This window comes from Xenopus laevis, chromosome 6L, assembly GCF_017654675.1.
Source record: "Xenopus laevis strain J_2021 chromosome 6L, Xenopus_laevis_v10.1, whole genome shotgun sequence".
In the NCBI taxonomy this organism is placed as follows: Eukaryota; Metazoa; Chordata; class Amphibia; order Anura; family Pipidae; genus Xenopus; species Xenopus laevis.
The window spans coordinates 58202341-58220864 of NC_054381.1; the positions used below are offsets into that span (position 1 = coordinate 58202341).

General features: G+C 39.2%; 1 protein-coding gene across 2 annotated transcripts; it reads right to left on the reverse strand.

Moving 5' to 3' along the window:
- Positions 1–7753: 7753 nt before the first annotated feature.
- clec3b.L (C-type lectin domain family 3 member B L homeolog) lies at positions 7754–16679 on the reverse strand. 2 transcript variants are annotated; one of them, NM_001097909.1, is given in 3 exon segments: positions 7754–8464; positions 9584–9682; positions 16580–16679. In NM_001097909.1, coding segments are annotated over 3 exon segments (597 nt in total). In that variant the 5' UTR covers positions 16677–16679; the 3' UTR covers positions 7754–8063.
- Positions 16680–18524: the final 1845 nt, after the last annotated feature.

Consider the following 18524-nt stretch of genomic DNA (forward strand, 5'->3'; position numbering starts at 1 on the left):
CTGTATAAGTCAATGGGAGAGGTGCAGTGACCAATTTGGAGTTGTTTGTAGCCTTCCTGACATTCCAGTTTTTTTCAGAGAAAAATTTCAAATGAAGTTTGGTCGGAGTTTTCGAGTCGGTGAAATGAGTCAGTTTTACTTTTTCAGTTTTATGAATTAATAGTCAAATATTCGAATTTCGAGTTAAATTGATTTCATGTGAGTTAAGAAATAACTCGCATGAATTCGAAATCCGACCCTTGATAAATGGCTCTCCATGGGTCACTCCCTTTTTATAGCAATGGAAAGCAACATGAGTAGCCAGAGAATTGTGCTATCGGAGCTATTCACGATGTTAAATGACCTGCAGTGATCCATGGAGTTGAACTTCTGTGTTTTTAGTGTTTTCCACCATCATCCATTGTTCTTTAAATGAGAAATCAACCTGTTCTGAGAAAAAAAACCCGGACCCCCCTCCCTCCTCCCCCCAGGCTAACTACCCCCCCTCGCCGCAGATTCTTCCAGCAAAGTTCCATGAGTCCATCTTTTGCGTCCTCTGTAAGCAGTTTGCCAGTTTGCGCAACTGTACATGTGCGGAATTACACGGAAATTGGCCATCTCGCAGTCAGCTTACCGAGGACGCAGAAGATGGATGCGTGGAACTTCGCTGGAAGAATCTGCGACGAGGGATAAGTATGGAGTATGGGGCATCTCCTGGGGGGGGGGGTATTAGCCTGGGGGAGAAGGGAGGGGGGTCTATGGGTTTTTCTCAGAACAGGTTGAATTCTCCTTTAACGGTTTCTAATAGGTTCCAATCACACATGGGACTTATCTACTATTTTGTCTGCATAGTTTTTGGTAATGCCTTGCGTCAAAATGTTTAGAATTTTAACAAATCCATTCCCCTGTATAAACCGTGGAAATCTACCATAATTATGGGACACGGGCATGACTATGGGCAGCAAGCACTTGGATCTGCATAATAATGGAACCAGTTTGCTATTTTTGTAGCCTATGATTATGATAAAAATTTGTACAGATTATTTCCTAAATATTTTGTTGTTGAGATTTTTTCCTGTGATGATGCCTGCCTAAAAGGTCAAACACTTGGTTTAAGCTTTATAGGACCACCACGTGTATGGCTAAATTGGAGAGACCTCTAGTTTGGATGTCCAGATGCATATTATGTCTAAAATAAATTATTGGAGAAACATAACTTAAGTGTAAGAGACTAGGAATCTCGTTAATTGATGTATTTGACCATATTGGCCAATTCAAATTCCAGTCTTTCGGTATTGTGATTTTGTTTAGTTCATTTATCTGCATTCAAACATATGTGATCTAGGTATATCTGAAAAGTTGAAACCAACCAACTAGCGTTACTGTAAAAATTCATGTCCTGATGGGAATGAATGAATGAATATGTATTGCTTTTTATTGAAAGGCTTGTACTGTGGGGAATTGTAAGAGCTGTATATGAACTCTTATGTGATATACCTTTTTTTTTTGGTAAGTTTATTGTAATTATTGCAAAATGTGTTTGAGAATCACTGTATTTACATTAATTTAAAGGCTTTTTATATGTAAATTATTTTGACCCTTGACTCGTTGTGGAGCGTGCTCTGTAGACCCAAATGTAGGGTAGAAGTCAACCCAGGATCTTTGTTTGTGCAGTAACAGAGGAAATGTACAGTATATGAATATCTTAGGGTATGTTATAAATAATGGTTAGAGCTTTGTTCTGTTTACTTAAGATATTGCATACAATCTTTTGTCTAGAATATAGATCTGGAATGTGTACGGTGTTGCTAAATAAAGATTTTGACTGCTGTTTTGTAAAAAAATTTTAAGTGGTTATTTTCTGAATGACATTCTCAAACGAAATGTAAATGACATCCTTATAATAGGCACATCAGAATGTGCTATTTATAAGGAAGCGCTGAATACTATTTGATATGTCTCTCCAAGCATCCCCCACCCACTGTTCTACTTTAACTTTTGCAACGGTGGAAACCGGGCAGGGGGCGGGGCGTGATATCAGGAGGTGGGGTCGTGACATAGATAGGCATGTCAGGGGGCTGGGCTATGATGCAACGATTGGCCGATCGCCATGTCAGTCAAGGGAATGCTGCCGGTTTTCCTTTTTTGAGCCTTCAAAATACGGGGCTGTCAGGGTCAAAACCAGACAGGTGGCAACCCTACTGCCAACAGGCTCGGATTTGTGGAAAGCCATCAAGGCACGGGCCTCGGGCAGCAGGATTTTAGGGGGTGGCATGCTGCCCAACCACACCCACATTGGTTTAGAAACACTGGGGATGAGCAAGAGATACGGTAGTCTTTTAAATCTCCCGTACACCAATCCCCATTGCTCCAGTCCCGATGATGCAAATTTGCTGGAATAAAGGAGAGGGGACAGGCGACGAATGGCAGTGGGCCTAGGGGTGTCCGTTATGTAAATCTGGGCCTGCCTGCCAAATGCTCACTGTATCCCTAAAGAAGGATACCAAATGAGGAGATGCAGGGACAGGTGCTTTGTATTGTTGCATAGTTCAATTATTGGCAGGTCAGACTGGATGGGTGGGGTTGTATTTAATTAATTGAAAAGACTGGAAATACAAAATAAAACTTAGTCCCTGTGAATAATGTATAATGAAGCAATATAATTCTTAATGAATCAGATGAAAGTGAGTGGGACTGGCCAGACCAGAGATGACTTTGATGTATTTGGCCAGCTTGAATATATTCCATTATATGGACAAACAATCCCTGTTTTGTTTAAAGGGGAGGACATTTTTCGGGTACAGAAGGTTTTGATGTCCTTAAAGGGATTCTGTCATGGGAAAAAAAATTTTTTCAAAATGAACCAGTTAATAGTGCTGCTCCAACAGAATTCTGCACTGAAATCCATTTCTCAAAAGAGCAAACAGATTTTTTTATATTCAATTTTGAAATCTGACATGGGGCTAGACATTTTGTCAATTTCCCAGCTGCCCCTGATCATGTGACTTGTGCCTGCACTTTAGGAGAGAAATGCTTTCTGGCAGGCTGCTGTTTTTCCATCTCAATGTAACTGAATGTGTCTCGGTGGGACATGGGTTTTTCTATTAAGTGCTGTTCTTAGATCTACCAGGCAGCTGTTATCTTGTGTTAGGGAGCTGTTATCTGGTTACCATCCCATTGTTCTTTTGTTTGGCTGCTGGGGGGGAAAAGGGAGGGGGATGATATCACTCCAACTTGCAGTACAGCAGTAAAGAGTGAAGTGAAGTTTATCAGAGAACAAGTCACATGACTTGGGGCAGCTGGGAAATTGACAATATGTCTAGCCCCATGTCAGATTTCAAAATTGAATATAAAAAAAACTATTTGCTCTTTTGAGAAATGGATTTCAGTGCAGAATTCTGCTGGAGCAGCACTATTAACTGATTCATTTTGGAAAAAAAATTTTTTCCCATGACAGTATCCCTTTAATATATTGATAATGGGTTGAAGGTTTTGATGTCCTTAATATATTGATAATGGGTTGAGTACAGAAGACCTCTTGTCTTTGTCATTATTTAACAACGTGTTGTGCAAAATTACCTAAAATCATCAGAAAAAAGGGTTTTATCTTAACATGCTACTAAAGTAGTTTTGTTTTTTACAGAGAGAGCTGTACTTTTGTGGAATTTTGGAATTCTGCTTGGAAGCAGAAATGTCATAATCACAATGTTTTGTGTTTTACGTAGATGCTATTTCTGCATGATGGATTCTATGTGCATTTTGATGGCAGAGCCATTCTAACATGTTGATAATGAAATAGAATATCACTTTAAGATCTAGGATGACATTTTTTTTTTAAAGAGTCATTGCGTAAAACACTTAGGATTTCTGGCGTCCAAATGTTTTAACAGAGAAAATGGTTGGACTGATTTGAACAGTACTTGCCGCTCCCTGAATATTGGAACTGATTAACAGTGATTCAGCCAGGAACATTTTCTTTGCAGTGATTCCATGCAGAGCTGTGTCTGGGACAGTTATTCACACTGCTGCAGGGCCTGTACCAGCACGATGTTCTCTTGACTCAACTGACACAGGAAATGCCATTTCACAGCCTCATGTACAAATCCCAGGTACTAGGAAATACCATATCCTACATTTACTGTAACATCCATATCCTATATTTACTGGAACATTACCTTTGTGGTATAGTTTATCTCTGTGCAGTGAGGGCCAGCTCTGGTCTTTGCAGGAAAAATTCCAGGAAACTACTTGGAGGACAGTCAGGTTGTGGAGTTCCCTGCAAATAGTTAGGGGCCCATTTACTTAGCTCGAGTGAAGGAATAGAATAAAAAAAACATTGAATTCCGAATGGTTTTTTTGGCTACTTCGATTTTCGACTTCAACTTTGAATCGAACGATTTGAACTAAAAATCATTTGAATATTTGACCATTCGATAGTCGAAGTCTCTTTAAAAAAAACTTCGACCCTCTACTTCACCACCTAAAACCTACCGAACCTCAATGTTAGCCTATGGGGAAGGTCCCCATAGGCTTTCTAATGTTTTTTTGGTTGTAGAAAAATCGTTCGATCGATTGATTAAAATCCTTCGAATCGTTCGATTCGAAGGATTTAATCGTTCGATCAAACTAATTGCAGTAAATCCTTCGACTTCGATATTCGAAGTCGAAGGATTTACATTCGCCAGTCGAATATCGAGGGTTAATTAACCCTCGATATTCGACCCTATGTAAATCTGCCCCATAATGTGATAGGATGTATACAATAATCTTGTTTCTATTTGGGGTCAGGAAGGGGTTTTTTTTCCACTGAACTTACAGCTGCCTCCTGGTAGTTTTGCTTGATCTCCATTGGATGACTTTTTTTAGCGCATAGCTTTTAACTCCTTTTCAGGGGCAAATTAAACTAAAAGAGTGTGGCTATAGCAATACACTTGGATATCAAAAATATGTTCACCTATTTTAAAACATGGGCACATATCAAAGGCTAATCAGATGCAGGGATTAACAACAACTGTTTCACATGGGGTGCTGCTGGCAAGAATACGAATCGCCGGCCAGATGGCATAAGAATCGATTAGAATTTCAGAAATCAGAAGCGATTCATATGCCATCCCTCTGGCGATTCATATTCTTGCCAGCGGGCGCACTTGGGGAGAATAGTCGGCCGCAGTACAGAGGATTTGTCGCTGGGCAACTAATCTCCACGTGTGCCCCCACCCTAAATCTGCTGGTCCCAAGCAGGAAAAGTCTACAAATACAAAAAGAAGGGGCGTGCTCCCATCGTATCAGCACCTTTATTCAAATAAAGCTATATTGCACTTACAATTTACCAGAGAATAATTGTTCATCAGAAATGATTGTGTCCCGACTTTCCCAAGGGTGATGGAGACGAGTGCTGTATAGAGTAGGTTCTCGGCTATGCTCTTTATGTCGTTTAAAATGAGATGGATGTGATGTCAGTCAGCTGACCACCCGAGGAAGTGACCTCATAAAAGGAAACATCAAAGGTTCCGCTTGTGTTACCCATAAATCCCAAAAAATGGGGAGAGGGACATCTTATGTTGTGAAACAATCAAAAGAAGCACCCTAAGTACAAATGAAAAATGTCAAACAGCCACACGAAAAAATATTCTACGAACAGACCTAAATTAAAACTAGAAAGCAATTCCAAATAAAAGCTCAATATAAATTGCCATAAATATAAAATATCATTCAGTAATTATTACAGTTGGAGAAGTTACCGTCTGTTGGTTAAAATATGAATTGCAGTTGGAGACAATGCAATCTGTTGGTTATAGTTCTGCCATCTATTGGTTGTTCCAAAGAACAACAATTAAAAATATTTCAAATCATACAGAGAAATCGTAATTTGGAGTAAAGGGCATACATATTCATAAGTATACAATAGAAAAGGTAGAGATACAAAAATAGTACAAAATCTGATAATTCTTTAAGACCATGTTAAGCAAGGGTTTATGATTTATAAATCCAATAATTTTAAAGAATTAATAACATTATTCCCATCTAACATATTAGGATTAAAACATTCAATACCCATTGGTTAAACACTTTTTAGGTCTTTATTATGTATCTCATGAAGGTGCTTAGAAAAGCCTTGTTTTATCCCCCAAGACTTTCAACCTGTGTTCTCTAAAACTGTCTTTAAGTTTTCTTTTGTCCAACATATTGTAAGCCACATGCACATCCAAAAAGATAGATAACCCACATTGAACTGCATGTGATCTTTTGTAAAAGTGAGAAAAAACATAACCTGTAACTCTGGACCTAAAGAAGTTTTTTTTCGCATACCAATATTTTTGGAGGAAGGGATATCTCCAGCCACAGTATACTGATTGATTCTTTAAATTACAATCTTTCTTAAAAGAAACTCTTGGTTTGGAATCTAGATATAAATGTATAACGGTCAGACTGTAATATATTCCAGTGTTTCTCAAAGGATTGTAGAATAGCTTTATATCCATATGATTATATGTGATACAAAAGATGGGATTCCCTTTATTGTTATATTTCTTTGCTTGTGGGTTATTGTTTTATCTATGAGTTCTTCTGTCCTCCTGAGGAGTTATGAATAGGGGCATCCCCAGGTGGGAACCAAGAGAGGAGGCTGCCGGATTCTCCCCCAACAGCAGCAAAGTATGGCACACACAGGGAAATTATGAAAGGCAGAATATGACACACACAGAAAGCATAGGGCACCACCCCCCTCCCCTCCGGAAGCCGGGGGGACTCGCAGGGGGTGCGGGCTGGTACAATTGCACCCCCTGCTCTCCTGGTTTTTCTGACTTTCAGATTTTCATGTGGGGGGTCACACAAGGGGGGTTTCGGGCCACCAGTTGGACAGCACTAGTGTAAGGGATGCTGGGAAAGAGGAAGGTAAGGCAATAAGGCAAGGAGAGAGCATGGACAGATCTGGAAGCAGGGAGAGAGACCCCCTGGGATGTAAAAATGGTAAAGTGCAGGAAAGGCTTCACCAACTGCAGGTGTAGCATCTGTTCCATACCTCTCAACTGTCTCTATTTCTGCAGGAAAGTCCCAGCAGTCCCGGAAACAATTAAAATAAGAGGCGTTTTTGAAAGAGAGCCCAGAACAGCCAGCAGCTGCACTTAGATACTTTTGTAACAATTTAAGATAAGTGAAGAAACAATTGGAACTATTTGAGATAAGCCAGTCTCTTGGGAGAACTGAGTAGAGCAATTTAAATGGCAATTCACTTTCATAAGCAAAACTATAATAACACTAATTGCACTAAAACTCTCAAGAATGTGTTCAAACTTTCATAACCTGACAAATTTTGTAAAACAGACACGGTAATTAGAAGTTGTGGCCATAAAATGGGCGTGGCCAAAAATGTAGCCACATTGCACACAGCAAAACTTTCCATTTTTCAAATGAATGTCTGTTCTTAATTGGAGGTGTGTTAAAACCTCTTCTGGTGAAATACTTGATCCTCTGACAAGGGGCCAAAGCATCATAGAAGTCCGAGGGGGGGGGGCTGACTCATAATGGCATATGCACTTGCACTTTATTGTTTTTTTTAATGATGCTTTTACTTCTTTGCTCTGGTCTTTTTGACAGCAAGAACATTTTTATATATTCGGCCGCCAGCCAGAGCCAGCACTCCAGAGCACTTATTTTAGCACTTATGCCCTATTTTATAGCACTTATTTCTGCTTTTATATGTGTGTGTACATGAGTCTTTTTCTCACTTTAGGGAAGTAGCAAGTCCTTTTGGGATTATTAAAGCACATTAAAACACAGACGAAAAAAACTTTATTAATTGAATCTAATATATAATAGCTGTAAAATTTGACATTTATTACTTGCATGAAGGCCATATACATTATAGATAGCTGGAACATTTGACATTAGTTTACTTGTTTCAAAGTTTTATACATATACATGATTTAAAGAGATTTAGGGTGTTTTTGGCAGCTTGAAGAGCTCATGCTTTGAAAGACTAAAATAAGCCTTATTCCCTTGTCGTCTTTTAAGCAACATAGCATATTTTGCATAAAATGTTATATATTTGTCTTGGTATAATGAGCAAAATATATGGCAAGCACCTAAACAATAGAAAACTGACACACAAAAGGGAGTTCTGTTTTGCAGTTTTTGTCGAACCACTTGCCAATAGCTGTAACCGACATCGCTGCACAGTTCTCCTGCTTTCCCCCGTCAGGCTGTTTCGTGATTTCAGTCTCCCAATGTTTAAAGGTAACGGGGCTCCCATTTAGATCTTGCCAGTTCCCCTCTGTAGCCATGTCATTAATGCCAAGCCAGATCTCAGCGCTGGAGCCAATACTCTTGCGCACATAATCGTACAAGGAGTCATTCTCATCTCCAGTCTCCGGAGTACTCAGTGTTCCCCCTTGGGCAAAGCACATATCACTGGCCTGGTGGTAGGCCTTTAACTCATTAAAGGCCAGGAAGCATTTGTTGTAGATCTGCACCCCTTTCAGGCAAACTGGGATAATAAAAAAGGCAAATAAGTTATTAAGATAAAAGTCTTATTTTTAAAATGTACAAAACAAGCACAGTGCTCACAAGACTTCCTATCAGTGAAATCAATGTTTTGGTCTTCCTCAAGCACCAACACCCAAGCAGTTATTTGATATAATTGTATATATACTGTATAAGAGAAAAACACTAACCCAAATTTCAGGCATTTAAAAAACGTTTTTAGTGCAATACGTTTTGCTTTTTATATTATATATTATATTATATATATATTAGGAATGCACAGAATCCACTATTTTGGATTCGGCCGAACCCCCGAATCCTTCGCAAAAGATTCAGCCGAATACCGAACCGAATCTGAATCCTAATTTGCATATGCAAATTAGGGATGGGAAACTTTTTTATACTTCCTTGTTTTGTGACAAAAAGTCACGCAATTTCCACCCCCTAATTTGCATTGCATATTAGGATTCGGTTCGGCCTGGCAGAAGGATTCAGCCGAATCTGAATCCTGCTGAAAAAGACCGAATCCTGGCCAAATCCCGAACCGAATCCTGGATTCGGTGCATCCCTAATATATATATCAAGACCAGTAATGTAGACATTCACCTTCATATTTTGACAGAAGGCAATAGTTTAGGTTTGGACTGGCCAACCGGAATACCAAATAATTTCTTGCCAAAACCCAGGTCCTAGTTTACCCCAGCCTAAAAGAACTCCCACCAGCCCATTCTTATTTCCATGGCACTATAAAAATCATTTGGCAGTATCTATATCTATTTGCTGTGAGAACTACATCTCCAAACTAAGATATAATTAATCCTTATTGGAAGCAAAACCAGCCTATCGGGTTTATTTAATGTTTACATGATTTTCTAGTAGACTTAAGGTATGAACATCCAAATTACGGAAAGATCCCTTATCCGGAAAACTCCAGGTCCCGAGCATTCTGGATAACAGGTCCCATACCTGTGATTCCTATGATTCAAGGCACCTACCCTAAGACCCTTATAAATCAAATGACTTACACACATTCTCTTTGATTCACCCTAAAGTTAACATATGGCATAGTATAGAGCAGTGATCCCCATCCAGTGGTCCAAAGGAATATCTAATGCAAGCTTACTTGTCTGCAGCGCCTGCTGTTCCTTAAGGTGAATGACTTCTAATTCGATGTTCTGAACTTTCTGCTTTAATTCCTCATACATTTTCAGGCTAACCACATCTGCAAAACAGTCAAGGTAAAACATGGAAACAGATGCAACTTCAGAAACGGATTCCAATGTCACACATGTGAAAGAAAAGTCTCCCAAGTGTACAACTTTACACTGAATGAATAGCCTAGAAATCTGTCTGAAATACATTCCTTCTGTGCACAATTGAAGTTATACATGAATGGGTTCAGCCATATTGCTTACATTTGCTAAGGTAACAAATCTTGGTAGATGTAAAAGCTATACTTCTATACAGGGGGCTCTAGCCTAATATTAAAAAAAATAACATTTTGCATAAAGAAAGCAGCAGAATGCACTTCTGGAGGTATGGGGCCTGGGTGTTCATCCTGCACCTGGGCTTGGATTAGGATAGTTACGTTACTAGAAAGTGCAAGGCATTGTCGAAAATGGAGTTTTGTCTGGAGTAGAAGGGATTCTTGTTATTTTGTTTCAGTGGTACAAAACAAGGTCAACGGACAAACAGCTTTGAGATCATTGACATTTTTTTATTTAAAGGAAAACTATACCCCCAACATGAATACTTAAGCAACAGATAGTTTATATCATATTAAGTGGCATATTAAAGAATCTTACCAAACTGGTATAAATATTTAAGTAAATATTGCCCTTTTACATCTCTTGCCTTGAACCCCCATTTTGTGATGGTCTGTGTGCTGCCTCAGAGATCACCTGACCAGAAATACTACAACTCTAACTGTAACAGGAAGAAGTGTGGAAGCACAGGACAGAACTCTGTCTGTTAATTGGCTCATGTGACCTAACAAGTATGGTTTGTTTGTGTGCATCGTGAATCCTACGATCCCAGGGGGCGGCCCTTATTTTTTTAATGGCAATTTTCTATTTATGATTACCCATTGACACATACTACTAAAAAAGTATATTATTATGAAAATGGTTTATTTACATGAAGCAGGGTTTTACATATGAGCTGTTTTATGCAATATCTTTTTATAGAGACATTGTTCGGGGTATAGTTTTCCTTTAAGTGCTGAAAAGGTCTACGTGTGACATCATCCAAAAGGTAAAAAAGAACATTTCAATTAGAGACTGCAATTTGCTGGCTGCTTTGTGGCACAGAAAGTACATCTCCTGAGGGTTTTGATGGATCAGATATACAATTTCACGTGTAGAAAATAGATTTCAAATTTCAAAGGTGTCTGTTGGAGCCAGTAACTTCTACTTGCATGTAGTTGTACAAAAACATGTTAATGGTTTGTCCTGTGGGACAGTGGGTGTTTTGATGCACCGCGTCAACAAATTGCCATACATGTATGGGCACTGCTCCGATCTAAGCACCATGTGCCAAAAACCTAAATATAATTACTTTAGTAATTTATTGAATTAGCCTCTGAGCTGTTGGGATTACTGTTGCTGGTTTTTTGGGTATAATTACAAATTATGTATGTTCTTCCCATGTTTGCACAGGTTATTTTATACACTCCAAAATCATAATGGTAGACTGCAGCATTTAGAGGAGCTGACAAGAGTGTGTAACTGGGGTTGGGGGCCCCCAGGCAGCAGCCCCAGTGGTCCCCAGACTCCCCAGTCCGATACTTGTAGGTTGATTGGCATAAGAGAATAGCCACAGTTTGTGTGCATGACAACTGTTTAAAATAAGTATCCTGTATAAACATCTGCTCAATAGAACAGATAAAGTAAAAAAGTAATTACAAATTACTTACAAATTGGGGGTCCGCCATTTATAAGGCAAGAGTCCAGAAGTTGTGTTCCCCATTCGCATAAGACTACAGGGGTTATTTCTTTAAGTCCGATTTTATTGCAAAGTCCGATCAAATTTGCTTGGGTTTTTTACATTATTTATTATTACATTTTCCCAAAAATTTGCTTTGCGGGAAAAACAAAATCAGATTTTCAAGATTTTTGGGGATTTTTCACCTGAAAACACAGTTTTTTCGGATTTTTCACCGAAAACTTTGGGGTATTGCACGAAACCCAGCGCACATCACTTCTTCCATTGACTTATATGCAACTGCGACAGGTCTGAGATGCCGGATTTTCTGATTCTGACTTTTCCATCCTCTGGGTTTAATAAATTCTGAAAAATTTGTGATTTTTTTTAATAGTCCGATTTTATTAAAAAAAAATAAAGAATTTTTTGTGATTTTTGCGTTCGGAGTTTAGTAAATAACCCCCTAACACTGGCATACCTGGGGTAGTTGGCCCTTATGGACTAGTTCTAGGTGTATCAGGAGAGGCAGACCCTTGTAGACAGGCACATGATGGTTGTTCAACACTCTAGTTGTCACAATAAAGATGCAGCATTTTATAATTGTAGATAATCTCCCCTCAACTGCCCTGGTGGGTCCGATTTATTACAACAGTCTTGAGACAATCTGATCATCTTTAAATAACAAAGCACATAAGGTTTGTCATGAACCAAGCTCTGTCTTTGTACCTGTCACTTTTATGGTGCTAACCTCATTTTCTGCTTAGGAATCTCCTGATAACTGTTAATGAAATCATATAAATGTCATAGTATGCAACCTCTTTTAAAATACTACCTTCTTAATAATGTCAGTGTTGGTCTATCTTTAAAGTAGGGGCTAGATTGAACAAGTATTGTCTTTGACTATTGGGAAGATGTGTTGTAGCTTCACAGCATCTAGAGCAGTGGTCCCCAACCAGTAGCTCGTGAGTAACATGTTGCTCTCCAACCCCTTGGATGTTGCTCCCAGGGGCCTCAAAGAAGGTGCTTATTTTTGAATTCCAGGCTTGGATGAAACTTTTGGTTGCATAAAAACTAGGTTCACTCAATGTCGGTTGACAATTAACATAGGGGCTACTAAATGGCCAATCACAGCACTTATTTGGCACCCCAAGAACATTCTTCATGGTAGTGTTGCCCTCCAACCCCTTTTACTTCTGAATGTTGCTCATGGGTTCAAAAGGTTGGGGATCCCTGATCTAGAGCACCAATAGTTGACCAAGGCTGATGTACCGTCAGGTGGATATTTTCATTGATCACAACCTATGAATACCTGATCGGAAGTTTAGAAACACAGTTAGGACACAATATTAGTTAATGGAGAATAGCCCATAACAAAAGATCAATGCAAAATGATATGGACAATGACTAAAATGATGGATTAAAATCCACAAGTGTGTGATTTCAGCTGCTCTGTAGAAAGACAAACTTTGCTTCTTTTGTGCAGTCTCTGCGTTTGGAAAAGTAATCTGCAGCACATTAATAACAATGAAGAGGGAAAATATGTGAAGGCTCCACTGTCATTTTATTCCTGTAACCCTCATAGTGTCACCACTCATATAGTTTGGGCAAATATTATGAAAACAGAAAGTTATTAGGCTCTAGGTTGGCTGCAGAGGCACATCTTTCACATCATTAGAAGGTCTTACTGTGCTTGTGCTTTTCCGTGCATTCCTTTAGTATGACATCTGCCTGATCCACTCCCTTGGGTACAGAGTCCTTACACTGTATGAGCACAATCTGAATGCCTCTGTCTGGAACCCATTAAATTTAGTCTACGTCAAAGGAAGAAGATCCAAAACATAAGGCTTCTTTCAACATTTGTAATGAAACATTTATCTCACAATAGCATTTTGATACATTGAACTGTACATACATTCCCAGAGTTTTTCTGATATTGTTTTCACCTTTTATCTGGAAACCCATTATCCGGAAAGCTCCAAAGTATGGGAAGGCCATCTCTCACAGAGTTTGTTTTTAATAAATAATTATATTAAAAAAAAATAATAATAATTTCCTCTTTATTTGTAATAATAAAACAATAACATACTGGTTGCAAAACAGTAATATTGGGTTTATTTAATATTAACATGATTTTTAGCAGGTATGGAGATTGAAATTACAGATTATCCATATAGCTATAATTTCAAGGGCACTAGGCAAACTTTTATTCACGAAACAATTTACCAGTCCATATTCTACAACAATGCAATGTTTAAATAAGTTGAGAAACTGATAAAATGGCAGGTTACAGAGGGAGCCCAAGGAAATGTTTGCATTGTGTGCAAGGCATCCCAGCAAAGCATAGAGGGAAGCTGCAGGAATTTCTGTCTGCTTATGGTGGGAGTAAAGCATGTAAGTTGGAAGCCCAGCCCACCACTATTTACACATTTAAAACATCAAGATGTGCATATGGATACCATTTGTACAGTAGCAATAGTTTTTATATATAAAAATATAAATGGCAATACATGTGCAGCTGCATTATATTATATCATAGTTCAAGATCAAAAGGAGCTTGCGTTAGTAAATGTAACAGTACTGAGATCCTGATGTAGGCAGATCCCATACACACATGAATGATTAAGATTTCCTTATAAATAAAAATGAAAAAAATCAGTGCGTTAAACATACTGCCAGATGAGACTTAATGCTGGGATTCTTGGCATGCTTATTGTGATTGGTTACTGATAATTGAATTACCATCATCCAAGTTGCATGAAGATTTCTCCTTGCAATTTCAGCAGACTGGGCTTATGTTCATGTGGCTTATATGATTTATGAGTTATGTGTCCCATACAATGTCATTTGCCATGTTTGTGCCTTACTTAAGTTAAGGTATATCAATATACAGTTCTTCAGCATACAATTTACTTCATTCAGGTGCATTCAACTCCTCAGGCTACTTCCAAACTAGTCACCATAGTCAGGGCTGGATTTACATAGCGGGTGCCCCTAGGCCCACTGCCGTTTTAAAAAATGATTGTATCTCCTGCGCATCCCCGGTGTTTTGAACCAATGTGGGTGTGGTTAGGCAGCATGCCGCCCCCTAAAATCCTGCCGCCCTAGGCCCAGCCCTTGGTGGCCTTTCCACAAATATGGGCCTGACCATATTCGATTTCCAGCAGGGAGGAAGCACACCAATATACCCGGCAATGTCTTTAGAACATTTATTTAGCAGAATGTGGTACAAGCTTTCAGGGATCATCCCCTTCCTCAGGTATTGCACAAAATTACCAGCTAGACCCCCAAAAATGATTCTTAGAAAATCTGTACACATGCAGTAACTGACCTGACCATGTGGGAATTCCGCTTGGGTACCCAACTAAGGTGCAGGACCGTTCCCCTCCCTCCCCTGCAGTGTAGGCAATTTTCTGTCCCTGTCCTACTGAATTGGCGCCAAAGTGACATCACTTCTGGTTTTACAGGTTCCTGGGGCTCAGTCTAGAGGGACTGGGTCAGCAGTTCTGGGTAGGGGATATGTTTGGTGGAGGGTTGGGTTAGGGGTCAGCGGGTCTGATCCCTAACTGAACCATGCAGGACTCAGGCCCACTATCCACACTAAACTACTTTACTCTCTTTTATTCTCTTAGTTTCTTCTCTGTCATCTATCCTTCTATTCATTTCTCCTCTTTGTTCTGATACAGAAATAGGGAATGACCATGGTATAGGCATCTAAAGCCAAATAACTGGGTGAACAGGAGGGCCCACTGTTAGTATTCCTAATATTCTGGCGGGCCAGGCTGACACTGGTAAAGAGAAACACAAATACGGTTATGGGACTTTTTATCCAGAATGATCAGAACCTAGGGTTTTCCGGATAAGGGATCTTTCTGTAATTTGGATCTCCATCTCTACTAAAAATCATGAAATAATCTCAATAGGATGGTTTTGCCTCCAATAAGGATTAAATATATCTTATTTTGGATCAAGTACAAGGTACTGTTTTATTATTACAGAGAAAAAGGAAATCATTTTTAAAAATGTGGATTATTTGCTTAAAATTGAGTCTGTGGGAGATGGCCTTTCTGTAATTAAATAGAACACTTTATCCAGTATTCCTTTAAGAATCTTTACTTGTTAGTACAGGTACAGTATGGGACCCTACTCATGTTTGAAATTTTGGATTATATGGATAAAACTGAGTCTATGGGAGATAGCCTTTCCATAATTTGGAGATTTCTGGATAACGGGTTTTGGGATAATGCATACCATAGCTATACTCTTATTTGCGTAAATCTCTTGTGTAAGTGGTCCCTTCACTGAGCCCCAAGCACCATGCTCTTAGTACACTGTTGCAATTAATATATGAAACTCTTTATAAAGAACATAAAGATCATTTGAAAAACTCAGCACATTTCACGATTTTAACCAAGAAATGCCATAATGCCCAGAATAAGTACAAAACTTACTCTCATCTGGTGATCAGTGCCTAGCTGAGAAAACATGTGCTAAGCACAAATTATATTTTAACCCTATCTTCACTAGAGAAAAGTTTAGCCCTACCACATAGGAATCTGCGTGGCTCCTAAAGGATAGCAATTGATAGAATGTAAATATGCAACATGTCCTGTATTGCTGCATATGGATTTCACAGGGATAATACACTACTTACATTTTGCACCAGTGAGAATTCAGGGGCTGATGAGGTAATATTGCCAACAACTTGCTTCTTGTAATGTAAATATTGCAAATACCCTACAAGTAGGTAATGTGTTCTCACCATCACTCTCACGCCTGCTAATAATGTTTTACAAAAAACACTAGTTACAGTAAACTGATTTAAATTCCTATTGTGCAATAACTGAGAAACCCACTCAAATGCATAGTGTATGGCTTTAGAGAAGGATAAACAGTCTGCAACGTGCATCTACATTAATGGATAATTAGCCATACCGGAGGTAAATTTAATACGTGTCCAGTTTCAAAGTGGTAGCCTGGAAAATGCATATTAATATACTGGCACTGTTTGGGGGTAAGGAATAACATTTAAGTCAACTACTTATATTGTTAATTTCCATTTAAAACATTAATAATTCTAAGATTAGCATAACTTCAAAAATTCTATATTGTAAATCAGTATAGTTTAAAATATTAACCTGCTGCATTTCTACATTAACTGCCTCTTTGGAAAACCCAAAGGCTGATTATATTCTCTTACCTTTATTGTTCTGCTTATTTTTTTTGCCATTCTGTTGAAAAGTGACCTGGGCAAAGCAGAAGAGACATAAGAGGACGCAGGCTCTCCTGTACTCCATGGTGATCTCAGCCACTGTTTGAGCCACACAAAAGCTCTTGCGGTTTATTTAGTAAGCCTGTAATAAAAAACAGCCTGTGCAGAAGGAACTCCTTCCAGATCCCAAGCAAGGCATTCCAGAAAGCTGAGATTTTTACCAAGCCCTGCCAGTATATGTGTAGGCAGAGCGAGTGTTAGATTTAAGTAAAATTACTTGTATTTAACTAGCAATTTAATAAGCCAATGTATGATATTAATCAAATATACTATAGGGGGTCCTTCACAATTGGACTATGGACTAACTGGCACATGTCATTTAGTGAAACCTCAATGATGCTGCCCAGCAATTGTGGGAGTTGCTTGTATGTAATCTAAAAAGGGGGTATGTTTACAAGAACTGCAGGTAATGGCACTGGATAAGAAATATTATGTCACTGGTATTGTTGAAATGTGGATAAATAAGAGGGCTGAAGCCTAAGGGCCCTTACTCACGGGCGTTTGAAGCTGTGCTCCCCTGCATTCCGGCTTTATGTGTTCAGCCACAGGGGAGCGCAGTAGATGCGCTGAATTCTTTTCAATGCGGCTGTACTCACACAGACGCATGTAAGCGCCGAATGCAGGTTGGGACACAGCATGTTGCATTTTTCTTGCAATTCTTTTTTTTTGCAATTTGATCAGCTTGTGTGCAGTCACACACAGGCTGAGGTCAACCCAAATACTGACCTCAGCTTTAGCACTGCTTTGTGTGACCACACAGGCTGACAGGATTCAAATCAGTGGAGCAGGGGCACTGAGCAGATCTGCTTCTCTCAGCCTGCAAAAATACACAGGCTGACAACAGCCACTGACAACAGCCTGTGCGCCCAAGCCTTTGGGTATAGAGCAGTGATCCCCCACCAGTAGCTCGCGAGCAACATGTTACTCACCAATGCCTTGGATGTTGCTCTCAGTGGCCTCAAAGCAGATGCTTATTGTTGAATTCCAGGCTTATAGGCAAGTTTTGGTTGCATAAAAAACAGATGCACTACCAAACAGAGCCTCCTGTAGGCTGCCTGTCCGCATAGGAGGCTACCAAATAGCCAATCACAGCCCTTATTTGGCACCCCAAGAACTTTTTGCATGCTTCTGTTGCTCCCCAAGTCTTTTTATTTTTGAACGTGGCTCAGGAGTAAAAAAGGTTGTGGATCCCTGGTATAAAGGGTAATTGTAAAAGTGCTTCTGTATTTAGTCCACTTTTGTTTAATTTGTTCATTAATGACTTAGGAGAAGGTATTGTAAGTAATGTATCAGAGTTTGCAGATAACACATAACTATGCAGCCCAACCCAATTAATTCCATCCAGGATGTGACATCCTTGCAGGAGGATCTTGATAAACTGGCGATCTGAACAGATTCATTGTTGTTAAGTCTAAGGCAGTACGCCTGGGATATAAAATAAGCAAGTCACTTAGACCCTTAATGGGGCTACATTATGCAACTAAATGGGGTGGTCTTGATGGAAAGGACCTAGGGCTACTTGTGGATAATAAACTTGGTTGTAGAAGGAGCGTCAGTCAGCAGTGCAAGGGCACTGCTCACTGGTATTAAAGGGGTGTATATTTGCAGGAAGAGAGGGTAATTCTAACCCTTTTTTGTGGTTCCACCATAATACATTCCCCTGATTTTACACCATTTTTTTTTGGTTCCCTGAAAAACATAAAATGGGGGTTATTTTGTACAGGTATGAGACCGTTTGTCCAGAATAATCGGGAACTGGGATCTTTCCGTAATTTGGATCAAACCTTCATACCTTACAACTACTACATAAATCCAATAAGATTGTTTTGCCTCTAGTAAGGATTAATTACATTGTAGTTTAAATCAAGAACAA